The sequence below is a fragment of the Puccinia triticina genome, chromosome 7A (assembly GCF_026914185.1).
Source record: "Puccinia triticina chromosome 7A, complete sequence".
NCBI lineage: Eukaryota > Fungi > Basidiomycota > Pucciniomycetes > Pucciniales > Pucciniaceae > Puccinia > Puccinia triticina.
Window position 1 is genome coordinate 5201185 of NC_070564.1, and position 24605 is coordinate 5225789.

General features: G+C 45.1%; 1 protein-coding gene across 1 annotated transcript in view; it reads right to left on the reverse strand.

Moving 5' to 3' along the window:
* The window catches only part of PtA15_7A570 (uncharacterized protein), a gene marked incomplete at both ends in the record, with an annotated part of 52108 nt that continues 27503 nt past the window's right edge, over positions 1–24605 (reverse strand). The window contains 8 exons of the mRNA XM_053171190.1: positions 1–137; positions 219–415; positions 483–494; positions 617–949; positions 1025–1245; positions 1361–1460; positions 1532–1646; positions 1733–1854. Coding sequence (XP_053022396.1) covers positions 1–137; positions 219–415; positions 483–494; positions 617–949; positions 1025–1245; positions 1361–1460; positions 1532–1646; positions 1733–1854 — 1237 coding nt within the window. The remainder of the gene's footprint in view (positions 138–218; positions 416–482; positions 495–616; positions 950–1024; positions 1246–1360; positions 1461–1531; positions 1647–1732; positions 1855–24605) is intronic.

Genomic DNA, 24605 nt, shown 5'->3' on the forward strand with positions numbered 1-24605 from the left:
TCAGGCCATGATTTTGGACTGTTCCCATTCGGTCAGAGGTTGCAACCCGAGGAGTGCCATTAGGAAGTGATCGATGGCGGCGCGTTGACGAGCGGCACCGTTGATGACGTCGGGGCCAGGCCTGACGAGTGAGGCCTCTGTGTCGGCCGGGGAAAATGGTTTTCGTTGGGCGTCAGTTTCCTCGACCAAGCTGGACTAGTCAGGAGGTTAGTACTTACTCAGCATAGAGCTCAACAGAGACAAGACCGGATAGAGCTTCTGAACATCCGATTCCTCGGTCGCGTTCCCACTTGGTTTGCGGTACTGGACTCGTGTCAAAAGCTTGGTGATGATCACAAGATCGAGAATCAATGGTATCGCAAGAAGCGAGTCTTGACAGGTGACGTTGGAGATCACAATCTTGTTCCGACCGCCCCTATCAAGAAGACCCGAGGAGTAAATATTGAATGAGAACAGGAATGTGCTCGATCGAAGGTACTCACATCGCCAACTCGCTGTAGTATTACTCAGAAGGGAACTACTGACAAGGTGATTGTAAGAGGCAATGCTGAGCGGTTTAATACCACTGTTCACAAGGAACTCGGCCAAACAACTTTTGATCTTTGTTTGTCCGGACTTGAAATCATGTCCACCGATGAACCTACCGAGCTCCTCGGCGAGTTCAGCGCATCCAGGAACAAAGGTGTTCTGTGGGGCACCGTTGACGTAAGGGGCGCTCTCGTAGATACAAGCCATGGCAAGGAGAGTCGAGGGATAAATTCCGTCATGGTTGTTCCTCACAGCCTGCTCCATGTTGGGCGCAGTATCGTTGACACCTGGAATGATCTTTTCGGTGTTGGTGGCAGAGTACAATGACTTTGTCGAGTTTCTTGGCCGCCTTGAAGAGTGAGCTTGTTTGTTGCTGCCAGGCAGGACGTTGTCAGCTCGTTCTTCTTGTCTGGCGTTGATGCTGTTTTTGCGTAGAAACATCGGTTAGCAGAAATTGCGGGGTGCTTCCAAGATTTCCGAGGTAAACAACACGAACAAGTCAGGGTAGCATACATTTGGTAATGGTTTCATCTGGCTCATCAAAGGGTTGAGTTGGTCCTGAAGGTCCCATTCCATGACCTTGGCCCGGTGTAGCCTGGTCGAGGGGCATCCCGCTGATATCTCCGCCGAGCACAAAATCAGGACCAACCATTGGTAACATGTCAGATAACGGGGTATGAACATCCTTGCCACTCTGGACATCTGATCCTGAGCGTACTGCGCAAGCGTTCGGGTGTCAGCAGGCGGGGAAAACAAGAGAAAATTGGCAGGAATTCGAGACAGACAAGTTGAGGCTCTAACTATACTGTGATGTAGTTGGGCGTTTGGATACCCTTGCGGTTGCGCCAGCCCAGCAAGTGTTGTGTTTGTTCGCCAGGAAGCCCGGATAGTGGCTGTAACTGTGGTCCCATTGTTGCCAACCTAGCCTGAGCCTGCCGAAATGAGAAGGGGACAGGCAAGCCAATGATTTTCATACGGAAAACTCTTCAAAGAAAACACTGACCCGGTGGTAGAGACCTGACTTTCAGTTTTGAACTCGATGGTTTGCTTGGCAGGCTTGAGGACATACCCACCAGATGGGGCCTGGGTGACGAAAGTGTTCTCGCGGACGCTGGTAGCTCAAATCTGAGTATCCTGTACAGGGTCAAGCCAGCTGCATCAGATGATCGTATGACTCGGTAGTCGGGTGGAAATCAAAGCTTACGGTGTAGGTTGATTGTCCAGACTCCACCCGAGTGGAGTCGGCTCGTCTTCTCATAGCTACTGGGGTCTACGATTGGTACCGCGGCCGAAGCGCCGTTGGTGACGCCATTCGAATGTCCATTACTTGGATGACTTCCCTTCACGTCTGAGACCCTCGAGGTTGTAGATGTAGACCCGAGAAGCCTAGATTTTCGCCGGGAAATTTAGCTTTTGGGGCTCCAGTGCACATGAAAGTCATGAGCTGTAGGGTTGGGAAAACATTTTCCCTTCTACCAAAAATAGTCTGGGTGTGTAAATTGAGATCTGGGAGGCTCCCAGACTTGACGGGAAGTCCTCCAGTGGACGACTTCCCGTCCAGATCTCAATTTACACACCCAAATTCTTAATTTTTGACAAAAAGAGAAGTGTTTTCCCAACCCTACAATTTATTGATTTCATGTGCACTGGTTGATTTTTTGATAGGTGTTTTAATTTAGGATTTAGAGGGGCATCTAGAGCTCTCTAAATGACGACGGGAAGTCATCCAGTCCCACTCGTTCTTCAGGACGTCCGGACTCAATTAAAAAAAATATTCTGAAAACCAATCAAACTGCGAACTTAGCACAAGTCCCTCGCCTGCCGGGGGGCAGGGGCGCGAAGCGCCTCGCACGAAGTGCAACCTCCCGTCAGGGAGGGACTTGCGTGCAATCCACGATTCCTGGCGTGAGAGCCCCGCGTGCAGTTGGTGTTTTTTGCAGGTGGCCAACTTTGTGCCCCCAAATCCCCCACTTCCCAGAGGGCATGTTGCCCGCCTCTTGAACCGGTGAAAGACCTGCATCTCCTCTTCAAATTGGTGGTAGGCCTGCCACCATTGCCCTCCTCCCATGAGCTGGAGATTGGCTCAAAGGAGCTCACTTTCCGAGAATCCTTTGAGATGACTAATAGAGTTGTACAGTTCTGTACAGTAAATCTCACTCCCTACACGGCCACTTTTCCTCCATGATTGGAAATTTCAACCGGGAGGATCAGGCCTTATATTGGGAGCTACAAGGCTCAAATTGCATCAAAAGAAGCGCAATGCCAAGCACTCCTCAAGTCCCAAGGGGTGACTTCAACAGATGAACGGTTGATTTTTAAAAAAGGAAAATGTGAAAAAAAGCCTAATACAGGCGGATATTCCTGGGGCTCTCAGGTTTTTCCAGGTAAGCCTCTCTGTGAGACAGAGACCCTGCGGGGCTGCCCCTTTGGGGCTCTCACAGTGAGGCTTTGTTAAGCTTGATCAAACTGGTTTTCAAAACATTTTGTTGCACCCGTGGTGTGCCTTGCGCAACTGTACCCCAGACTCCAACAGCATGGGATTATCTACATAATTAGCAATTTTTTTACTTCCTACCAAATCTATCAATAACCAACTTCCTCAGAAAACCCCCAGTATAACATTGGCTGACTCCCTGTCGAGATCTGAGGGCCTCCCAGAAGTGATCATTGTTGATTTGGTAGAGGTCTTAATTTAGGAGTTAGAGGGGCATCTAGAGCTCTCTAAATGCCCACAGGAAGTCCTCCACTAACCATTTTCAGATATTTTTAAAATATTTCTGGAACCACCTGAGGTGGTTTTAAAAATATTTTGGAAACCAACTTGGTTTGAAAAATATTTCCAGATCAACCATTTGAAATGGTTTTGGAAACCATTTGGATGCTCCTTCTCTCACGGCACCGTTTTTGCAACCTTTTTGGCAACGGAATTTGTCCACAAACCAGATTCAGACCAATTTGGTTCTGACAACCACTATCCAATCAATTTGGTTTTGACAACCATCCCAAAACCTTTTGGTGCACCCGTGGTGTAGGGGGGTTCACATTTAAGGTGTTCAAAGTTGAAATCATAAAATTTTCAATGCATAAAATCATAAAATCATAAAACTTTCAAGTGATGATTTCATATGTATCATTCTAGAAATGTTGCTCTAATTTGAGTGCTTGGGTGCAACATATTTTTTTCAGCTTAGAATTTTATGATTTTATGGTGTTATGATTTTATGCAAGTCAACTTTGAACACCCTAATTAGCCTGATTTCAAAATCAGTCTACAAACCTTGCTAAAAATTGATGCTGCTCATGCAGGTCAATGCAAGGATATTCTGGAAAATAAATAGAGTTCTCAGCAAGACCTCTCCTGTAAAGGCCTCGCTGAAGGGAATGCTTATGCAGTTTTTTATTCAAGTTTATGCAGAATCCCCCTAATAAGCTGTGCTGGTGCACCTGCAAAATTTAAATTTTGCACACGGGCCCTTAAGTTGTCAAGCCCATGGGCTTAAACCACACCCTGAACACATTTTTGTGCATTTCAGACCAAGGACAGTCCAGAAATATCTTGGCTAAGGTTTCTGCCCAGCCGTTCTTTTTTTTTTTTTTGAAATGTCACCCAGTCTGATTGGACCCACCTGTGTATATCAATGATTATGGACTTATAGGTTGGCATGTGGCCTGCATCAAGCCCCATAAGCCCATAGATGTATGTTCTAAACCCATAACCACAAGCCAAAAGGCACCGCTGTCAACGGTGGGTCGCTACTTTACTCTACAATAACTGGGGCTGTAGAGTAAAGTAGAAAGCTGCACCTAACATTTTTACAGTTATTGTTAGCGCTAGCGCGCGGATAGCCGCGTCACGGTTATTGTAACTGGCCTTTTTTTGTACAGCCGTTATTAGTAAAGTAATGTGTTATTGAGAAAATTAACATGTTATTAAGCAATTGAGGGTCAACTTGGCCCTTATCAAGCAGAGAAACACTTTATTGAGCAGTGAAAGGCCAAATCAGCCCTGAAATGGCCTTTTCTTGCTCAATATATTGATAAATACCTCCTGCTCTGCCCATAGATATTAGAGATGTCACTTCGCACCCGGGTACCCGGGTACCTGCCTCAAATTTCCAGGATTCTGGCCACCCGCACCCACACCCGGCACCCGTTGACGGGTACCCGGGTGCGAAAGGCAGGTACCCGCGGGTACCTGCAGCCATCCCTCTCGATGACCGGACAGACCGGTCATTGAGAGGGCTCTGTCCCCTCAATGGCCGGACAGACCGGTCACCGAGAGGGCTGCAGTCCCCTTGATGACCGGACAGACTGGTCATCGAGAGGGCTGTGTCCCCTGAATGACCGGACCGACCGGTAATCGAGCTGCAGTCCCCTCAAGGACTGGACAGCCCTCTCGACCGCCAGACCGGTGATTGGGCTGCAGTCCCCTCTGTCCGGTCATCAAGGGCAAATTTGGGGCAGGTACCTGTGTGGGTACCCGCAACGGTGGGCCGCTACGCTACATTTAGTCCGTAGTTCAGCGCAGCGTAGCGGATCTAAACTACAAATGACAGGGTTTTCCGTTAGCGGGCAGTGATTGCCCGCTACCGCTAACAGGCACCCCTTGAAACTACAGGGCCTCTATCGCCGCTATCAGCGCTAGCAGTGCTATTCAACCGCTAAAAAAGCTGATAGCGCTGTTAGCGCCCGTTAGCGTAGCGCAGCGGCCCGTAGCGGGCGCTACAACTAACGGCAATGTGTCAGGAACTACGCAACGCTAAACTAGCGGATAGCGCACGCTACGGATAGTTTAGCGTAGCGGCCCACCGTTGGTACCCGGGTACCCGCCTTAAAAACCCAGGATTCAGGATACCCGCACCCGCACCTGGCACCCGTCGGCGGGTACCCGTCACTGAAGGCGGGTACCCGCCCACGGGTGCCGGGTACCCGCCAACGGGTACCCAGTGACATCTCTAATAGATATTGTAGCGGCCTTGAAAAGAAAAACACCTGGCCAGTGCAATATTGATATTGCACCACATTTCCCCATTGCTACCGGTCCGGTTATTGTAGAGGGACCAAAAATTGCTACAATAACGTTACAATATCGATAACCGTAAAGTAGCGACCCACCGTTGCCGCTGGCAGTGGCAAACCAAGACATCAACATGCAGGGTCAAACCCACAACCACTCAAACTCACCAAAGGGAGCACCTAACCACCACACCATGACAGATTGCTAACAGAAAACCCATAATCTAATCAAAAAGTGTTGATTGAGGGGTATCCTCACCCATACATTTTTTTGCCAAAAAATTGACCCCAAACTGTCCAGACCCAGAAAAGAAAGGTACAGTGGAATGCCTTGCACATAGAGATGTCACTGGGTACCCGTCGGCGGGTACCCGGCACCCGTGGGCGGGTACCCGCCTTCAGTGACGGGTACCCGCCGACGGGTGCCAGGTGCGGGTGCGGGTATCCTGAATCCTGGGTTTTTAAGGCGGGTACCCGGGTACCCACACAGGTACCCGCCCCAAATTCGCCCTCGATGACCGGACAGAGGGGACTGCAGCCCAATCACCGGTCTGGCGGTCGAGAGGGCTGTCCAGTCCTCGAGGGGACTGCAGCTCGATTACCGGTCGGTCCGGTCATTGAGGGGACACAGCCCTCTCGATGACCGGTCTGTCCGGTCATCAAGACTGCAGCCCTCTCGATGACCGGTCTGTCCGGTCATCAAGGGGATTGCAGCCCTCTCGGTGACCGGTCTGTCCGGTCATCGAGGGGACAGAGCCCTCTCGATGACCGGTCTGTCCGGTCACCGAGGGGACAGAGCCCTCTCGATGACCGGTCTGTCCGGTCACCGAGGGGACAGAGCCCTCTCGATGACCTGTCATCGAGAGGGATGGCTGCAGGTACCCGCGGGTACCTGCCTTTCGCACCCGGGTACCCGTCAACGGGTGCCGGGTGCGGGTGCGGGTGTCCAGAATCCTGGAAATTTGAGGCAGGTACCCGGGTACCCAACGGGTACCCGGGTGCAAAGTGACATCTCTACTTGCACAAGCCAACAGGGTATGTACAGTGGGTTTGCTATAATTTTTGGAGTGGAGTGAAAATGTGTGACACCCCAAGTTTCACCAAGAGGCATATCACCTGTGACCCAGCCCACCTCTCATCATTGGTCAGGAATCAACACCACCAACACCCCCAATACCTCATGAAACCCCTCAGAATTGACGGGATGGATGTTTTATTGATGCCAACCACCACTACACCCTGGCTTGGGATCAAATGTGCAATCATCAAGGCAATAATTTGGTGGTCAACAGCCCAAAAGCCTAAAAATAAAAATAAAAATATTTCTGACTTTTTTCTTTCATCTTCATTCTTCCCAAATCCCTCTGCATACACTCCCAATTATCTCATATTTTTCAAAAAAATATCCAGCAAGTTGAACATTTGCTGATAATTTCATCATTTTTATATCTTTTCTTCTACTTGCTGTGTAATTATAATGTTTTTTCCATCTTTCTCCTTGACACCTGAGCCCTCCTGAGAAAGAAAATGGAGCCTTAATAGTTCTCCTTGTCCCTCAAAAATTAAAAAATGGTGCACCAAAAATTATAGCACACCCACTGTACATAAACCAAGCATCTCCACCGCAGACCCTAAAGTTGGGGGACTAAATCATTTAGCTACCCAAACCCAATTTAGAGCATTCCCACCGCGGGCCCTGAATTGGGACCCTAGTTGGAATTTTTGAGAATTTACTGCCTCAACCCGACCCATTGGGGGCGCTATTATTGTGAGAGAAGCTCAGAACAAGTGATGATTTACTATTGAAGAGAGGAAGTCAATATAAATACTATCTACACAACCTGTGACATGTGTCACTGTTGAGACTCTTGACCATGCCACAACAGCTATTTGGGTACAAACTTTAGGGCCAACCTAACTCAACACAAGTCCCCCCTTCTGGGAGGCTTGCTGTGGATGGCTGCAAAGCGGACCCTGCTGCAGGGACTGACTTGTACTGCACAACACCAAAAATTTGGCTGAGAAAGAAATCATGAATGGCTGGAGGAAAAATACTTAGCATCACCCAGCCTCCCCCTCAGCTCCTGTGGACCTGCCTCAGAGCCAAAATACACTTCTCAACCTCAGCTTTCAAATGGCGCTGGTCTCATTTCTCCAATCCTTACCATTTTTTCTGTGCTACTATTTTTTTTATTTTTAGAAAAAATGCAAACTAAGGATCTACAACCATCATGCCTTGTGGATCTTGGATTCACAAACCTGCAGATATCTGCAGATCCCAAAGCTGTAGCCACTCAATTTTTGCAGATAGGAAATTCAATCTTGTATATTATCAGAAGATCCTGTTGATTTTTCAACCAGAGAGCCCAAAAAAGGGGGTTGGAGAAGTGAGAGAAGAAGGATGACAGTGAGATAGGATTTTCTCATTGGAACAGCTCAAAGGCGGAAAAAGAGGGAAAGAACCAGTGGAGGTTGATCTGTTGTACCAATGGTGGGTAGTTATGTTACCAATAACAGTAACATATTAAGCGGTTATTGTTACAGTTACTCATAATAGTGGTGCACTACATTATTGCACCACTGCTTGAATCAGTTTTTTCTGCTTTTTACATTATTGGGGCTCATGATGCGCCAGGTAAAAAGCCAATTTTAGCGCCAAAACGGCCCTTGAGGGCTTGTTATTGAATTATCCAAGCAATAATTATGGTCCTCAAAGTTGAATTTCATGCATGTATAAATGCATAAATCATAAATTCATAAAACTTTGTTTGCAGGGGATCTCACTAATCTGCTTAAGTAATCTTTGGCTTTCCCAGCCAAAGAATTTTTATGAATTTATGATTTACGCATTTATGCATGGATGAATTCCAACTTTGAAAACCATAAATGTAGTGTAACGGCGTCGGAAAAAGACCCGTTACGCTAACCATATGCCACTTAAACAGCCTTTTACTTGTAACTTCACAGGGCACAGTGGATAAAGCAGGTAGTCACATTACACAAATAGCGCTGATAATGAAATTTAATGTTACACAAATAGCACTGATAACCCAATGTAACATAACTACCCACCGCTGCCTCCAGCTTGCAATGTATGCATTGCCATGCCATTGGGTCAAGGTATCACAGGTACACCACCTCTGGTACCGCGGGTACCCACCTAGGCAGTAAAAGGTGCCTAATTTTGGTCAAAAAAAATCCTGGTACCCGGGTACCAAATGCCATCCTTAATCTCAACTAGAGAATTTCAAAACAGACTTGGCTACCAGTTGCAACGCCGGTACCTGCACTTTTTTTTTGAGAAAAAAAGGCATCTGGCACTGCATCTGGCACCACCAGGCAGGTACCAGCCGGCTTTTTTGTTTTATCAAAACTCACTCCCAAGCCCCAAAGGGGGGCCCTGAAGACTTACTACCCTCTTGATGGCTGGCAGAGACCGGTCATCAAGAAGAGTGTGTTAAGATTCAAGCTCTTGCCTCAGCTTAAGCTTTTCTGTGGTCTCGCGGATGTCACTCAACCATTAGATAATAATCTCTTCTTCCTCTAGTCCCTCAGACTCCCAAGCTCGCCTCTTACGTTCAAACCGACAAATGCTAACATCAGCTTCAAAACCGCTCATCTCAACCTCTTGATTCACTCAACTCTTCTCACCCGCAAAGCTCCAACACTCCTGAATATTTAAACCCAACATCTCTCTTACCTCGTTTCCTTCTCTTGGGGAACTCACTCGACTCGTTTTTGATACATCACTTCACAGTCTCACTTGCTTTATTCACATCGCCGTCTGGACTGTTTGTTCCTCCCAAAGACCTTCAAACATTTATCTTCAAAACTCGCCAAAGCCTCAAGATCCTTCACCTCTCCCTCAAACAAATTTCTTGGTTGTATGTTCCAAAACCCTTTCTCTACTTCTGAGCTCTCCTGTTGACCTCTTTCTTTTTTAGTCTGCTCTTCTGTCTTACTCTCCTCAAATATATTGTTTCGTGCTCTTCTCTTTGTTGTTTTTGCCTTCAGGTACTTTCTTCTATCTTTTGTTCTTTTTGTTTTGTCTTATAAATTGCAATCCTTCAGTTTGATGTTTAACAGAGTGCACCCCCTTGATGAAATTGAGGGGGGAACACTCCCCTTTACGGCATTGCAAGGAAGATAGAATCCCCTCAATGCCATTGAGGGGATATGTATTCTAGTCTCTATATATTCCCCTTGGTCATTGAGGGGATGGTGCACTCCCCTCAATGGAATCAAGGGGGTTGTGTACTCCCTTTGATCATGATGTAATTGAGAGGAAACACTCCCCTTGTCATTGAGAGGATGGAGTGTGTCCTCTCAATGACATCGAGGGGGGGGGGGGGGGGTGTACTCCTCTCAATGACATCAAGGGGAGTACACAACCCCCTTGATCCCATCAAGGAGAGTACACAACACCCTCAATCCCATCAAGGGGAGTTTGTACTCCACTAAATGGCACCAATGGGAGTCCATCCCCCTCTGGATGCCATGAAGGGAATGGTTAACTCCTCTTGATGGCATCAAGAAGAGGAAAAACTCCCCTAAAGAACCTGAGAATTTTTATTGCAAAGAAACAAAGACCAGAACTAGAAAAAAAAAAGGATTACAGTGCGGGACATCACTTTTGTGCTAGCCCGCGCCTGCAAAAATGTTTTTATTTTTTGAGACCTATCAGGGTTTACATATATCATGTACAATACACCAAAGAGAAATTTTTGAGCTCTACAGAGCTAGGGGATTCTATAAATATCTTGCCAGCTCTGTGGCACTGCTCAGAAAAAAGTTTCACTTTTTGGGTGGTTTGGATATGGGACACATGGACTTACAGGCCATAGTATGGCACTATGGAGGTGCATTATGCATATAGAATATGTATTAAGTGTATATTATGCACTTATAGTGGGTTTTGGAGAATTGCAGTACAAAACCAAGGCCTTGTATTCATAGGAAAAGAACAAGTTTCTTTGAGTTTGGGTCGGAGCTAGGAACTGGCATCTTGTACTTTGAATTTCCACTTTTGAGAATTTGCCTTTTCTTCTGCGCTTGCTCTTCTTTATCCTTTGAGTACGAGATTGGCCACAAGATCTTCCTGGTAGCTTCGTCAACTTCATCATTTTTGTTGGAGGTTTTGCCATTGCAACACCAATTAAGCATCTGTTGAGCCTCTTCAGCCATAGCAATTTCTTCTTCTTGATATTTTTCTAAAAGAGGAGTTTTGAATAGACCAAAATTATCCTCATTGTCGCTTTCAATTAAAATAGGGTTGTCTTTGTCAGCAATAAGGACAACAGGTGGTTTTTGAGGCTGCAAGAAGGGTTTCAGAGGCTTTTTTGGTTGGCTTGAGGAGGATTTTCTTCAAATTAAGGACTCTTTTCTTTGTCTTTTGATCTGAGCTCTTTGTGCTGTTGTCATAGGCGCCATCTTGCACTTGGACTCGTAATTTTTACACTGGTCACCCCCCTAACCCTCCCCACAACCCCTGGGGTATCGGGGGATTTTTGTGAATTTCTCGAGCCCAACATTCTGGACACCCCCAGGGGGCTAGCACAAAATTGGTGTCCCGCACTGTAGACATGAACAAAAAAGGAAAAGTCACTGTAGCTGATACCCAATAGATTCATGATGAATGTAGACAGACAACTAGAAAAGATTGAAAGGACAATGGACACAAGTAGGACACAGGACTATAAAATAGGAAAAAACATAGATCAGTAAAAGAAACATAAGACAATCAAGGATCCAAGTTACAAATGAGAGAGACAGGTTTTTGTTCTTCATTTCTCACCAAGCTGAAGAGATGATTAGATGACTGCAAATGAGTGATAATCTTTTCTGTTGATTGTTATTGGCTGAAGGAAGTAGGTTGGTTGATAAGATTTTAGACAATTTTTGGTGTTCAATCATGAATTAGTAGAAGAATGTTTGTTGAAAGAAGGGGAGTGGATTGGTCTGGCAAGTGTTGCAATTTAAAAAGCGCGGAACAGAGATCTGAGTGTGAGAAATACACTGGTTGAGTTAGGTTTAAGTTGGTGACATTCATGGTTGAGATTTGCACATCTTGTCTTGCATGATTCAGGTTTCACAACAGCTTTCACTTGAGGAGTTCCGGGAGTGCGCAAAGGAGTGCAAAGGAGTGCGCGGGAGCTTCATCATCCTCTGCCAGCCATTCAGAGGAGTGATTGATCCCCTCAATGGCCAGCCAAAGGTGGCAATGGGTCGGAGTACCTGGCTCTCTGGCTGGGGACTGTTGGAGTGGTAGCTCGCAGGATAAATGATTTTATTACATAGTAAGAAAATCATGTAGATGTACTATCTACAAAACACTGTGACAGTTGTCGCAGTCGAGAACTAACTACATGTCACAACATCCCCCCCCTTGACAAGAAACTGGCAACAGATGAAAGAGAGAGAAAAAAAACTGAGTGGATAGGTTGGAAGGACAAAAGAATTATTGACCGTAACCTTGCACAATCATGCCACACCTCTTGTGCGCTGATTTACCAAGTGCCTTTGTCAAAACGTCGGCAATCTGTTCCTTACCGGGTATCCATGTGAGACGGCGCGAGGAAGACAGGCCAATGTAATTCAGGAAGATGTTGACCCAATCCGAGACCCCGCATGCAAGAAATGTTAAAGAATTAGCCAGCTGGTCGCCATTATTTCTTTGATTAGCTACAAACGCAACCATCGAGCATATTGTTCTTGCAACCTTGAATAAAATAAGAATCAAATAGAATCAGCATTTCAAATAGAAGATCATAGTCTTGGATTGAATCAAGAAAAGAAACTTACCATGTAGGCTCGCTTGTTATGGTCAACAGGTGAGTTGACATCAAACTCGTCGTTCGGATCCATGCCATCTCCTTGGAGGTCGGTTTCGGGGACAGGGTCAGTTTCATCGTCGGAATCTTCTCGGTCGTCATTGGCTGGGCTTTTCGCAGTGAGAAGTTGTTTTTTGAGTTTGGCATGAATCAGATTGAAGAGGAATGGCATGTCTCCGGTGACTAGTGCCTCGCCGCGATCTTTCTTACACTCGTCAGTGAAAAGGGAAGCTGAGATATTTTTTGTGTTGTGGTAAGCACCCTCTGGGTAAGCGCCCTTTGGCGGCTTTTGAAAGTTGACTATCCTGCTGGCCTGGATTTTGACAAGATCAAAAATTCAAGAGAAGTCAGCCAATAATTTGAAGAAAAACAAAGCAGAAAAATAAGAATACAGCACCTCCTCCAGGATAAATTCCTCCCATCACTCTTTTCCTGTTTGTTTGCGACTGATATAATTGCGGATGGTTTTCAGTAGCCGCAAAGTGGATGGCCATCCAGTTTTGGTTGACCAATACCGTTTCTGAGCAGAAATGAAGATGTCATTGCTCTTAAGGAAGGCCTCAACGAACGACTTGGGTGTATAAACCATCTGCGAGATTAGCTTGCATATTGATGTCAGCTTGCTTCGTCCGGTGCAGATGTTTTTCCGTTTCTTGACAGGTTCACATTGGTGCATTTCCGGTATGTCGTGGGAGTGCGATGCCGGGTAGGAGAGGAAGGCGAAGGCGGGGTGAGTTTTGTGATGACCCGTTATGACAGAGTGTTATGATGGGAAGTCCAAAATGTCGAAAAAAAGACAAAGAGTATGAAAAAAAGAGAAAAGGTTTCTGCCAGTAAGCGGCCAAAGGAAATTCCCCAAATACAAAGTTTTGAAAGCTCACTTGGGGATGATGGAGAGGGAGTGGATGAATTCTGAGTTGACAGGATTCACAAGATTATGCTCAAGCAGCGGTGGGCAGATACGTTATCCAAAATTCCGCATTTTTGGTTTGTAAATTTGAATTTTGCACACAAAGGTTCAAGTTATCAGCAAGATTTAAAGATCAGGGCTTTTTGTCACTATTATCTTGAATCTCAACAAAAAAAAATCCCATGTTTCTTGAGTAATTTTCTTCTAATCATTGATTACGCAACAGATTTTCAGTTATCTGTAACTAAGTTACAGATAACTGAAAATCTCTTGCGTAATCAATGATTAGAAGGAAACCACTCTATAAAAATGTGATATTTTTGGCACAAATTTAAGATAATGGTGTTACAAAGTCCTGATCTTTAAATCTTGCTGATAACTTGAACCTTTGTGTGCAAAATTCAAATTTACAAACCAAAAATGCGGAATTTTGGATAACGTATCTGCCCACTGCTGGCTCAAGTACCTCTGGCCAGGAGGAACAATGAACTTGGCTGAAACTGTGATGGTCATGGCGGAAAAACATCCACCACCACCAAAAGTGGTGAATGCTCTCACGCCAACATGTGCCAATAAGTCTTCTTTTCGAAAAGAGCCTGGTTCGTGACGTAGAAGTCACGCTCAATGTGATGGGTCCGTTTGTTTGAGGCGTCTTCACATCCAATTTTGATGGCCGACTGATTGTCGCAAAATATGTTCACAGTGAAATTTGCCCCTATGATGTTGTAGAGAAGATTCCGGATCCAGAGCGCGTGTCTTGTTGCGTGTCCAAGGGCCATATATTCCACCTGGCAAGTTGAGCTGGCCACCGTGACAAGCCTTCTTGATACCCACATGATAGGAGCTCCGTACAGGCGCATAATCACCCCATACGACAATCTTGAGTTTGGTCCTCCCCAGTTGGCTTCAACAAAGCATTCCACTGGCAATTGGTCTGTCTTTCTCAGTTTGATGTGGAGCGGTGTATCTTTTGAGCTAGAAATATAGCCTAGGAGATGCTTCAGCCCTTTCCAATGGAGTGTTGATGGCTTGGCGGAGAATCTTGCCAGATAATTAACACTATACGCTATGTTGGGTCGCGTTCCAACTGCCACGTAACTGAGGCTCCCAACAATAGAGAGATAGTCGGAACTGTTAATCCCATCTATATCATCTTCTGTGTTGGCTGTGTATCCCTCCGGCAGAGGGCTAGAGTGTAGTGTTGCTTTGTCCCAGCGTTCCGTAAGAATCTTTGTGATGAGATTGGGTTTGACCATCCTGTCGGTCCTGAGTGGACGACTGGCTTGGCCCTGGTTCGGCGAGGTGAGGCGCAGGTTCTGTGCGGCGCCAGTTGTTTGCTGAAGATCCGATGTTTTGACCCGCAAGACGAGGTTGGAAGGTCGTTTCCTCCGGCACATCATCCGAGAAAGCCAGGCTTTTGCCCTTATAAGTATTGAAGCTTGACGGTCCTTCTGTCTGGCTGTGGTTGGAGGGAAAACGGCCTATTTTGCGTTGGAAGAAGTTGTTAGTCAAGACTTGAGAACCAAGAATGTTTTTAAGGGTGGGATTCTTGGGGGTGGTGCAATCAATTGTTTGGAGGCCGGGAATCGGGCCCAGGCGGCTCGTCGTTTTGGGGACAAATTGTCCAGGAGGTAGCTTGTTGTCGGACATGTTTGATTGGTGGGGATGGTTGACAGGATGATTGTAGAACAGAAAAGGGGAAAGAAAAGAAATACGGGGGAAAAAGTGAAAAACGGCGGAAGGGAAGGTAGATGTTTGTGGATGATTGGTTGATCCGGGTGCTTGAGGGACAAACTAACTCCACCCGTCTTTTCAGCCGATATTGCAAGACTTCAATTTTTGTCAAACCTAGTTCTGTCTGTGTGGTTATGGGTAATTAGTCCAACCTAAACGCCTGCAGAGCGTTAGCCACACAGTACAGTCCTATAAGATTCTAGCTCTAGCCCCGCTCAGACTCTTAAGCGGTTATTATGGAGTAGGTTGACGTTGAAGATGAGGTCAAGAATGGTCAAGATAAAAGGGAAATGTGGAGGTTGTCAATTGGTATGAAAATGATTGAGAGAAAAGGGAAAAAAAAATGCTTGCCAGCCGACTACTGTTTCTCGCCCTGAAAGGACTACTGCTTGTCCAGAAGGGACTACTGGTGATTGACTCGTTGTAGTGCCGGTTACGTGTGATGGTAAAAACAAAAAAAACGAGCTACTCTAGCGAGATAGGCTCATAACCTGTTGGAGTGGTAGCTTGCAGGATAGATGATTTTATTACATAGTAAGAAAATCATGTAGATGTACTATCTACAAAACACTGTGACAGTTGTCGCAGTCAAGAACTAACTACATGTCACAACAGGGACAAGCTGTACCCGGGTTCCGCACCACTTTTTGCCAAAAAACAGGCACCCGGCACTGCTGGGCAGGTGCGGGTGGTGCCAGGTACCTTTTTACATTCTCTAATCCCAACCACCCGCATCCAGGTTGGGTGCAGACTTAGAGATATGAGGGTGGCTAAAGTGGGTGAATAAGGGTTATTTTGGCCGCAGATTCCATTTCTGAAGTCCATGTGGTGATATCTTGAGACTTATGGTGAGCACAAATAAAAATTTGAATTTTTCCAACTAAAAACACAGGAATATGTGCATTCAGAAGCATGGATGTAAGATTGTGGCAAGCACCAGGGTCTTGCAGGCCATGGCTTTGTCCAAAAACTTAAGCACCCTTTGGAGCATTGCATGATACATTGGATACAAAGTATCCTCCTTGTTGGCGCGACCCAGCTTTGTGGAAAGCTAGTCCTTGAGCTCCAGGTACTTTGGGAGTACATGGGCACCGGTCGACTGGTTTCCCTCCATATGAGATGTAAGTTTAACAAAAACCTAGTTAAAAAAACCAGATACATGTGTTAAAAAAGACCAATCATGTGATTAGAGGAGCAGTGTACACACCTCAAGCTCGCGGTTGAGATCATCAATCTCCTTCCAGTCACAAGGTCTGAAGAAAACATTGTCAAAATGCCCCGGCTGTTTTGGGCCCTGGTCTTCCTTAAGCAAGCAATTGATAACTTCCCGCGCATAAATGGCTTTCCGGTGGCTCTGTTACTTGATTTTCCAGCGGATGCCATAGCAGGCAATCAACGGGGAGACCTTAAAATTCATTTCTTTGGCCACTCGTTCAAAGTTGGCGCGCTGGGCGGCTGATTGAGTTATCTGCTTGATCACAACATCAAGCTTTGAGATGAGTTCCTGGAGCTTTGTTGTCTTAGTATGCTCGCCTTGGATAGCCCTTTTCACAATAGGGGGTTTCAAACATGGTGCAGGTCCCAGTTCAGGAACCCCATTTCAGGTAAACAAAGTTTCTGCAAAAAGAATTTTCAAATTATTTTGCATGTTTTTTTGGTAAACTTGGGTGCAGGTATGCAGGGTGTGTTGCATTTGTCCTGATTTCTTCCTGAATTAGGGGTTCCTGCAACAGGACCTGCACCATGTTTGAAACCCCCTAATGTTAGCGGTGCCGGTGGTTACGCCTTGATTCTTATTGACAGCAGCAGCAGAATCATTGTCAGAAATATTGTTGGCATTGCCGTAGTTGCTTTGCCATTTGTCCTCATCATTGTCTTCAAATTCAGTTGGGTTTGTCTTTGGACCGGGGGCTAGTTTGACTTCAGGAGCTCCATTGGCTAATTCAGTTTCATCCTCCTGAAGTACCTTTCCGAGGAAAGGGAAGAATCCAAGGACTGATTCCTTAGCCTTCCCAGGAGGCAAAGTTTTAAGCAACAACAAATCCAAGCCGGCATTCACGATCAAAGCGAGCTTATGGCAGAAGCACTTAATGTGCATGCTGGCTGGGTCTCAAGAGCAAGACCGGGTAGCTATGCTACCAGTAACACTAACGTATCAATAACATATCAATTTGAGGCGCGTTACTGTGGCCGTTACCATGACTAATGGCCGCACGTTAACGTTAGTTGGATTTTTTATACTTTTATATTAGTACCGTTGCGTTATTTTTATTGGGAAGGATTTCCATATTACATTACGTTAAAATAACGGGCTGGCGGCCTGTTAAACGTTGTTTGTAGCAAAATCTGTATTACAAAGACATAAAACAGGCATATCACATGACATTTTTGCTTTTTGGCACAGGCACCAATGATTTCAAAGCTTTGCCGGCCTCCTTGAAATCGCCGGTGAGAGGAACCTGTTCCCGCAGCCACATCATACTGCTCACGCAGTGAGACATGGTTGATGGGAGTAAGCCACCCCTCCTACTGCTGCAGACTTTGGAAGCAGCAGAGAACAGTCTTTCTACTGCACATGAGCTCCCAGATACCCCCAGATACGCGCATCTCATCCGAGAGAGAGTTGGATAGGTGGTGCAGTGGTCTCTCCACCACCTCAATGGAGAGGCCTTATCGTTGATTGACTTGCTAGTGAAGGAAAGTTCAGCTTTAAGGAAGGCTTCAATTTTGTTGTCCTGCGCAGTTGATTTCTGGGTTATATGTGATGCAAGTCAAGCCATGAGAGAGTCTGGCTCCGCCGCTGCTGGGTTTTCAATGGGTGTGATCTCAGATGGTTCCTCCGAAGCTGATCCAACAACTGGTTTTGCTTTGTAGTCCAGGAAATGGCGGTTCAGTAGTGCAAGGCACTCCTTGAATTCCCTACTTTCAACTCCAAATACAAGCTCAAAGATATGCATACGGTAGCATGGATGAATAATGGTGGCAATGAGCAGTGTCTCACACTGCATAGCTTTGTTCAAGTACTTCTCAACTTGTGCCTGCATGGTGTGGTACATTGGATACAGTGGATCCGTCTCTTGCGCCCAATCTATCTTCCCAGTGAGCTGCTCCTTAAGCTCCAAGTATTTGGGGATGATGTGCGCTCTGGTGGCCTGATTGCCCTCCATTTGAGCTGTGAGTTGTACAAAAACCTGTTTATGTTGGTCAGTGAGAGTGCAATGAATCATCTCATGTAGTGAATAACACACCTCAAGCTCGCGATTCAACTTGTCAATCAAGTATCAATCTTGAGGAGAAAAAAGGACATTGTTGAATACACCAGTCTGGTCCTGTCCTTGATCTTCCTTGAGAAGTTTGTCTATAACTTCTCGAGCTTCAATTGCCTTCTTGTGGCTTTTGTATTTTACATTCTAGTGAATGCCGTAACCGGCAATCAACGGTGCAAACTTTGCACCCAACTTCTTGGCCATGTGATTGAAACTTGCTTGCTGAGCTGCAGAGCGGGTGATTTGTTTAATTACAACGTCCAGCTTAGTTGTGAGCTTGTGAAGTTTGGTAGTGTTCACATGTTTTGCTGATTTGTTTGATGTGACTGGTTCTTTGTCTGAATCAACGTCAGGAGCCATTTTAGTGTTGAGAGCTGAAGCTGGCGCCATGTTGGTATCAGAGAGCTCATCATCTGCGTTTCCGTAGTCACTTTGAGAAACACAATCATCATCCAACAGAGTTTCAAGGGTCTTTGGGTCTGAAGAAACCCCTGAGGCTGAGCTAGCCGGGGTTACAGCCGCATCCTTGTCTTCCTCTACAAGTCTCCCTAGAACGGGGAAAAAGCCAAGTACTGACTCCTTGGCTTTTGCTGGAGGCAGTGTTTTCAGCAAGAGAGATGCCAAGCCAGCATGTGACAGAAGCACCGGATGTGCATAGTCATTGGATCACATCTGTCGGTCTCCGGTGGCTCATTATTGTAAATTAAACTGCACATCTTGCTAGCCATGGTATTATTGTTAGAGCCGGAGTCTGTAGTCTGCGCCAACATCTTCCAGAAAAGTTTTTTCTTTGCAAGGAGGCTTGCAATTGGACGCGCAAGTAAATGTCCCAGATGTTTCCATGGAATCATCTTGAGAGTTAAGTGGTGGACCGTGTACTCCCAGCAGCGGTGGGCAGATACGTTACGTCAGTGAAATTGGATAACATAACATCTTTTTAGTTATCCAAATTGGCCATTTTGGTAACATACAAAATTTGGGCAGTAAATTATAGTAAAGTAACTTTTTTTTCAACCTGATTTTTTTAGGTTTTTGGTAACATAACTTTTTTGATATGGGGCTTTTTGCAAAGGGGGTTGAGATTATTGAAAAAAAGAGCAATTTGGTATCACACTACAGGCATGTAGCTGTCGCTGGGGGATGCAGCGTCACCCTGTTGTTGCAAGCCCACGTGACTGCGCAAGTAGGCGCAGTTACTGCGGCCGCAACCCCAAATGCAACGTCAGGTGACGCTGCGGGCTGCAACGACACCTATTTGCCCGTAGTTTCATGTCTTTAGCTTATTTGTTAAGGCTTGCCTCTCTGAGGTTGGTGATGTTTGAAGTTGTGGGTTCAACCCTCACTCTGAACAACTTTTAATCTGGCTTCCTGGCAGCATACTGAGTTTATGTGGTTGTTTAGTGTCAACTTGAGCAAACATCTCGCTCATATTGATAAAAACAACCACAAATCAGGGCCTTTACCAGAAAGTTACACCAAAGTTACCCAAATCTGGGAAAAAATGTAATGTAACTGGCACCAGGGGAGATATGTTCCCACTCCCCAGGGAGTGCCAGAGCTGAATTTGATGTGAGTTTTGGTTGGATGTGAGCCTGATGTGCATCAGTAACTCATCCCTAAATGAATTGAAGTGGATGCAGAAGTGAGTCAAAAGTCATTCAGAATTGATTTGGGAGTCAACACAATGTTGTGTAGAATTCTTTTGTTTTCTAGGTACAACTAGAGGAAAAAATATGATGAAATGATATTTCACCCAAGTCCAACTCATCAATTGCTCCTGTTTGATGATATCAAAGGATAGGAAAGCAAAATTGCCATTCTTGAATGTAATTCCTGTAAAAAAAAATGAGTTTCTTGTATTTCACATTATATGCCCTCATGTACAAAATTAAAGTAAAATTCAACTTGGTATTATTGGGTTTAGAATTTTGGAATGTGGTAATGTTGCAGTAAAATTAGTGAAACCCATTTTCTTGGAAATGCTGTAATTAATTTGAATTTGGCTAAAAAAATGGTGATAAACTATTGTATTGGGGTGAAAGTCTGAGGTAAGTCAAGGTTGGATTGCAGTGCCACTCCAGTTTGGCCACATATCCTGGCCTCTTCACAAAAATGATTGTGCAATTTTTTGTTTTTTTTGCTTTTCAAAATCCACATGTGCACATGCAAGTGAACTTTTTTGCACTTTGCTAATAGTCACCCTAATTTACGCGCGTACATTGAGGTGGAAATATCACAGGATGGACCTTTCACAGCCACATGAAAAGTAAAAAATTTGTGTTGAGACACCAATTGTCCCCCTGATGTACGCGAGTACATGAGGGGGAAAATATGACATACTGCGCCTTTCACATCCCCATGAAAAGGACACACTGGTCATAGAGCCAAGAAAGTCCTATATTTTGGATGAGCTCTGGATGAATTCCAGATGAGTTCTGGATTATTCCTTGGCAAGTTATGGTTTATTTCAGGATGATTTCCAACTGATTTCAAGCTGACTTCCAGTCTTGTTCATACCTATTCAATATTTCTTTACCAAAGGCCTCCAGCACAGTTATGGAAAAAATTTACAGTAAGGGACTCCCTGGGGAGTGGGAACATATCTCCCCTGGTGTGGTTTTGTTCAAAATAACCAGGGAACGCAACTAGATAAAATGGAGCCCATTTTCTGCAGGAGATATTGTAACTCCAAATTAGATATCTGTAACTAGCAGATAACGTAACTGTAAAGGTTACGTTACCCTCAGAGTTATCAATTTGGAGAACGTATCTACCCACCGCTGCTCCCATTCTGAATTGATGTAAGCCACCAAGGCTCCAATGAATGCAAATCAATTCCCCTTTGTTGTCCATACATCATGAATGAGGGTGAACTTGGTGTCAAGGTTCTGCAAAATGAAATGTTAGTATTAAAAAACAAGAAACATAAGAAAGAAACCACGGCGTACATTCAACTTGTCAAATACATTCTTTTTGAGCATCAAGTAGAGTTTTTTTGACTCATCAGCGGACCATCTTTGGGCATAAAAAACAGCCTTGTTGTTTGCATACTGGAAAGCCGTGCAAAGGTAAGAATCCTCAATCCTAGTCCACAGGAGGGCCTGGCGGATCTGCCAAATCATGATGAGTTGATTGAGAACTCAATTGAAAAACGCGGGCTTGGTCTGAAGAAACCTGATGATGACAGTTTGTTTACTATCACCACCACCAGGTCCATTGGCTCTGGCAAGATTGCGTTCAGCTACTGAGGAAGGCAATTTTGCACCGCTAGCCTTTGCTTTATCTTGGTTGGGGAACCTGCGGCTTCTGTTCTCTGACTGTGTTGAACCATCACAATGGACCTTTAAATTCAAGGTTGATGTCTTGTGCGCACAACAGATGTTTTCACACCATTTACATTTGTAGTTGATCTGTGTGTTGGGTTTGTCACCTTTTTTCCAATAAGGTTCTTCAAAGAATTCAAAGATTGTATCAAACTCCTGTTCCTTTTTTTTTTTAGCTTCCCTAGGCTGGATTTCAATTGAGTTGTTGCTTTCTTGATTATAGTCATAGTCTTGCCCGTTTGCGTTTGCCTAATAACAAGATAGAATAATTACCATCAAGAAATGTCCAATCAGTATCCACTTGACCATTCAAGAAATCAAATTTAAGCATCTCAAGTGCTTATATGCGCACTTTTTTGGATGATTTCTTTGACTTGGTCTTCTTTTTTCTAACAATAGCGGGAACCTGAGCTGCTTCAGTTGCGGAGGACTTGTCTTCTATTATCCATTTTTTCTTGGCCCTTGATTTGGCTGGAGCGGCCGACTGAGCACTGCTTGGTCGGCCGGCAAGCAGATTTTGAAGAAGGAGCGGCCGGAGCTTTGGCGGTTTTGCTCAAGCTGACACGGGAGTCGGGAGCTGTGGCAACCATGTTTGTTTCCACAACTGCAGATGAAGCTTTGGTCAAGCGGCGGGGTTGAGATTGGTTGGTCGCATATCCACTGGCAATGGCGTCTGGATCTTGAGTGCCCTTCTGTGGCAGGTTTTTTGATGGCATTTTTTAATTGGTAGGTTACTTCTGAACAAGAAATTTCAAAGAAATAATATTTGATTGACTGGAATGGAAAGTCTGGCGAACTGGAAGCAGCAAGAAAGAGGGAACAGCCCTGTTGTGTCAAACAAAAAAAAATCAGGGGTGAACACAGTTGTACTGTTGGATTTTGCAAAATCCAACAGTACAACTGTATTGGTCCTGCGCCCCTGTGGTATCAAACAAAGTAGTACAAGACCTGGCGCAGGGTTTCAAACACGTTAACAGTTGTTATTGCGCGTTAGGTGGCGCTACGTTAGCAAGAACTAAGAAATACAGTAATTATTATTTGCTACGTTAAAGAACAGTAAGGAATCTAGTTGTTACAGATAGCAATAACAACGGTCCGCCATAACAAGAGTAGTTGTGATAAGAAATTACGCTCAATAACGTAACATATTGTAACTACCAGGTGTTGGCAAGAGTCATTGGATTCCTTTGACAGGTTATTATTGTTCAGGAGAAGATACATGGCGCTGGCCATGGTATTGTTGTTGGAGCCAGAATCAGTTGTCTGCACTAACATCTTCTTGTAAAGATCATGTTTCTTCAGGAGAGCAACAATCGGACGGGCTAGTAGATTCTCGTGGTGCTTCCAAGGGCTCATTTTGAGGGCAATATGACGAACAACATAATCCCAGTTGGAGTCAACGTATGCCACCGCCGCGCTAATGAAGGCAAATCTATTACCCTTAGTCGTCCAAACATTGTGGATGAGGGAAAATTTAGTGTCAAGTTTCTGTTCAAAGAAACCAAAAAAAATGGATAAGCAGATTATCACATTGTTTTGATTACAATGAATTGATCTGACCTTTAAATCCTCAGACACAGTAGTCTTCAACATACAATAAAGCCTCTTAGACTCTTCCACCAACTATTGTTTACCAAAGAGTAATGCCTTGGGGTTTGCATATAAGAACACTGCACAAAGGATTGAGTCTTCAATTCAGGCCCATGCAATTGCCTGTCTTACTTGCCAGATCATAATGATCTGGTTCAAGACACGGTTGACAAAGACGGGCTTTGCTTGAAGAAATGTGCTCATTGGGGTTTGTTTTCCATCAATCAGCCGCTTCTTGGCTATTGAGGGCGGTAATTTCATGCCGGAAGCCTTAGCTTCATTAATTTTGGGGCAGCCCTTAGCATTCCTGCCGGCTTGATTGGAGCTGTCACAATTCATAGTGAGATTTCCATCTGTTGAGTAAACCTTGTGACACCAGCGACACCAGTAATTCAAGGGCTCTCCCCCTTTTCCGCTTTGCCTTCCTTGAAAAATGAATCATGGACATAGTCAGCCACATTGGCAAACTTTTCCTCCTTCTTTTTCACTTCTCTAGTTTGAATATTGACTGATCCGTTGTCTGAAACTTGGTCATAGTCAGAATTTTTGTTTGGTTTATCAGTCTTGTGATCACACAAACCAAGGGAACGTTTTTCCCAAAATAAAGCAGCCACTCTGTCAGTTATATTCTAAAAAGAATAAATAAAACAAGCTTCTTACTGATTTTTCCGCCGCGGACTTCTGGCTCTGGCTTTTTGGGTCTTCTGATGTGGAGTAATTTTCTTGGTGCCGCTTGTAGCTTTCACAGATGCAACTTGACGAGGTTTCTTAGCAACACTTTTTCTATTCTTTGTTGTTTTTCCATTTGTATTTGACTGCTCAGATTCCAAAGAAGGAAGCACATGCCTTTTTTGAGATTGCCCTGACGGTTTGGTGTTTTTTAGTCGAGAATCTGACAAAGTAGGGATCATATTTGGCCCAATTGTTACCAATGATGCACGTCTAGACCAATGCAGTTGGGACTGGTTGCTTTGAGAATCATTATCTTCAGCTTCTTCTGACAGCTGTTGACTCCCCGGCGCCATGGCAAAGACGTTTTCTGGTGGGAAGGGAGGGGAAATGGCGAGGATAGGGCCCAGGGGTGTTCAACCTTGGGGTGCCATGGGTCAGGCAAGCCCACAGCGCAAGCTACAGGTTTTTTTTTTCAAAAACCCACGGAAGCAAGGGGTAATACAGGCCTTCAAACACGTTATCCACGTTGTGGAACTCCTACCGTGCCAGGCGGTAGGCAGTGCTTGGAAGGGAAAGTGGTGATTAGCCTGCCTTCCTGTGAGGTCCTAAGATGAATGAGATCTGAGAAAACCAGAGAAAGGGGGTTGAACAACAATGTCAGTGAGACTTGTTGGTGGGTTTGGGGGTTGAGGATCTGGGAAGGGATGCTGATGAGGATCTTGAGGGTTGATAAGGA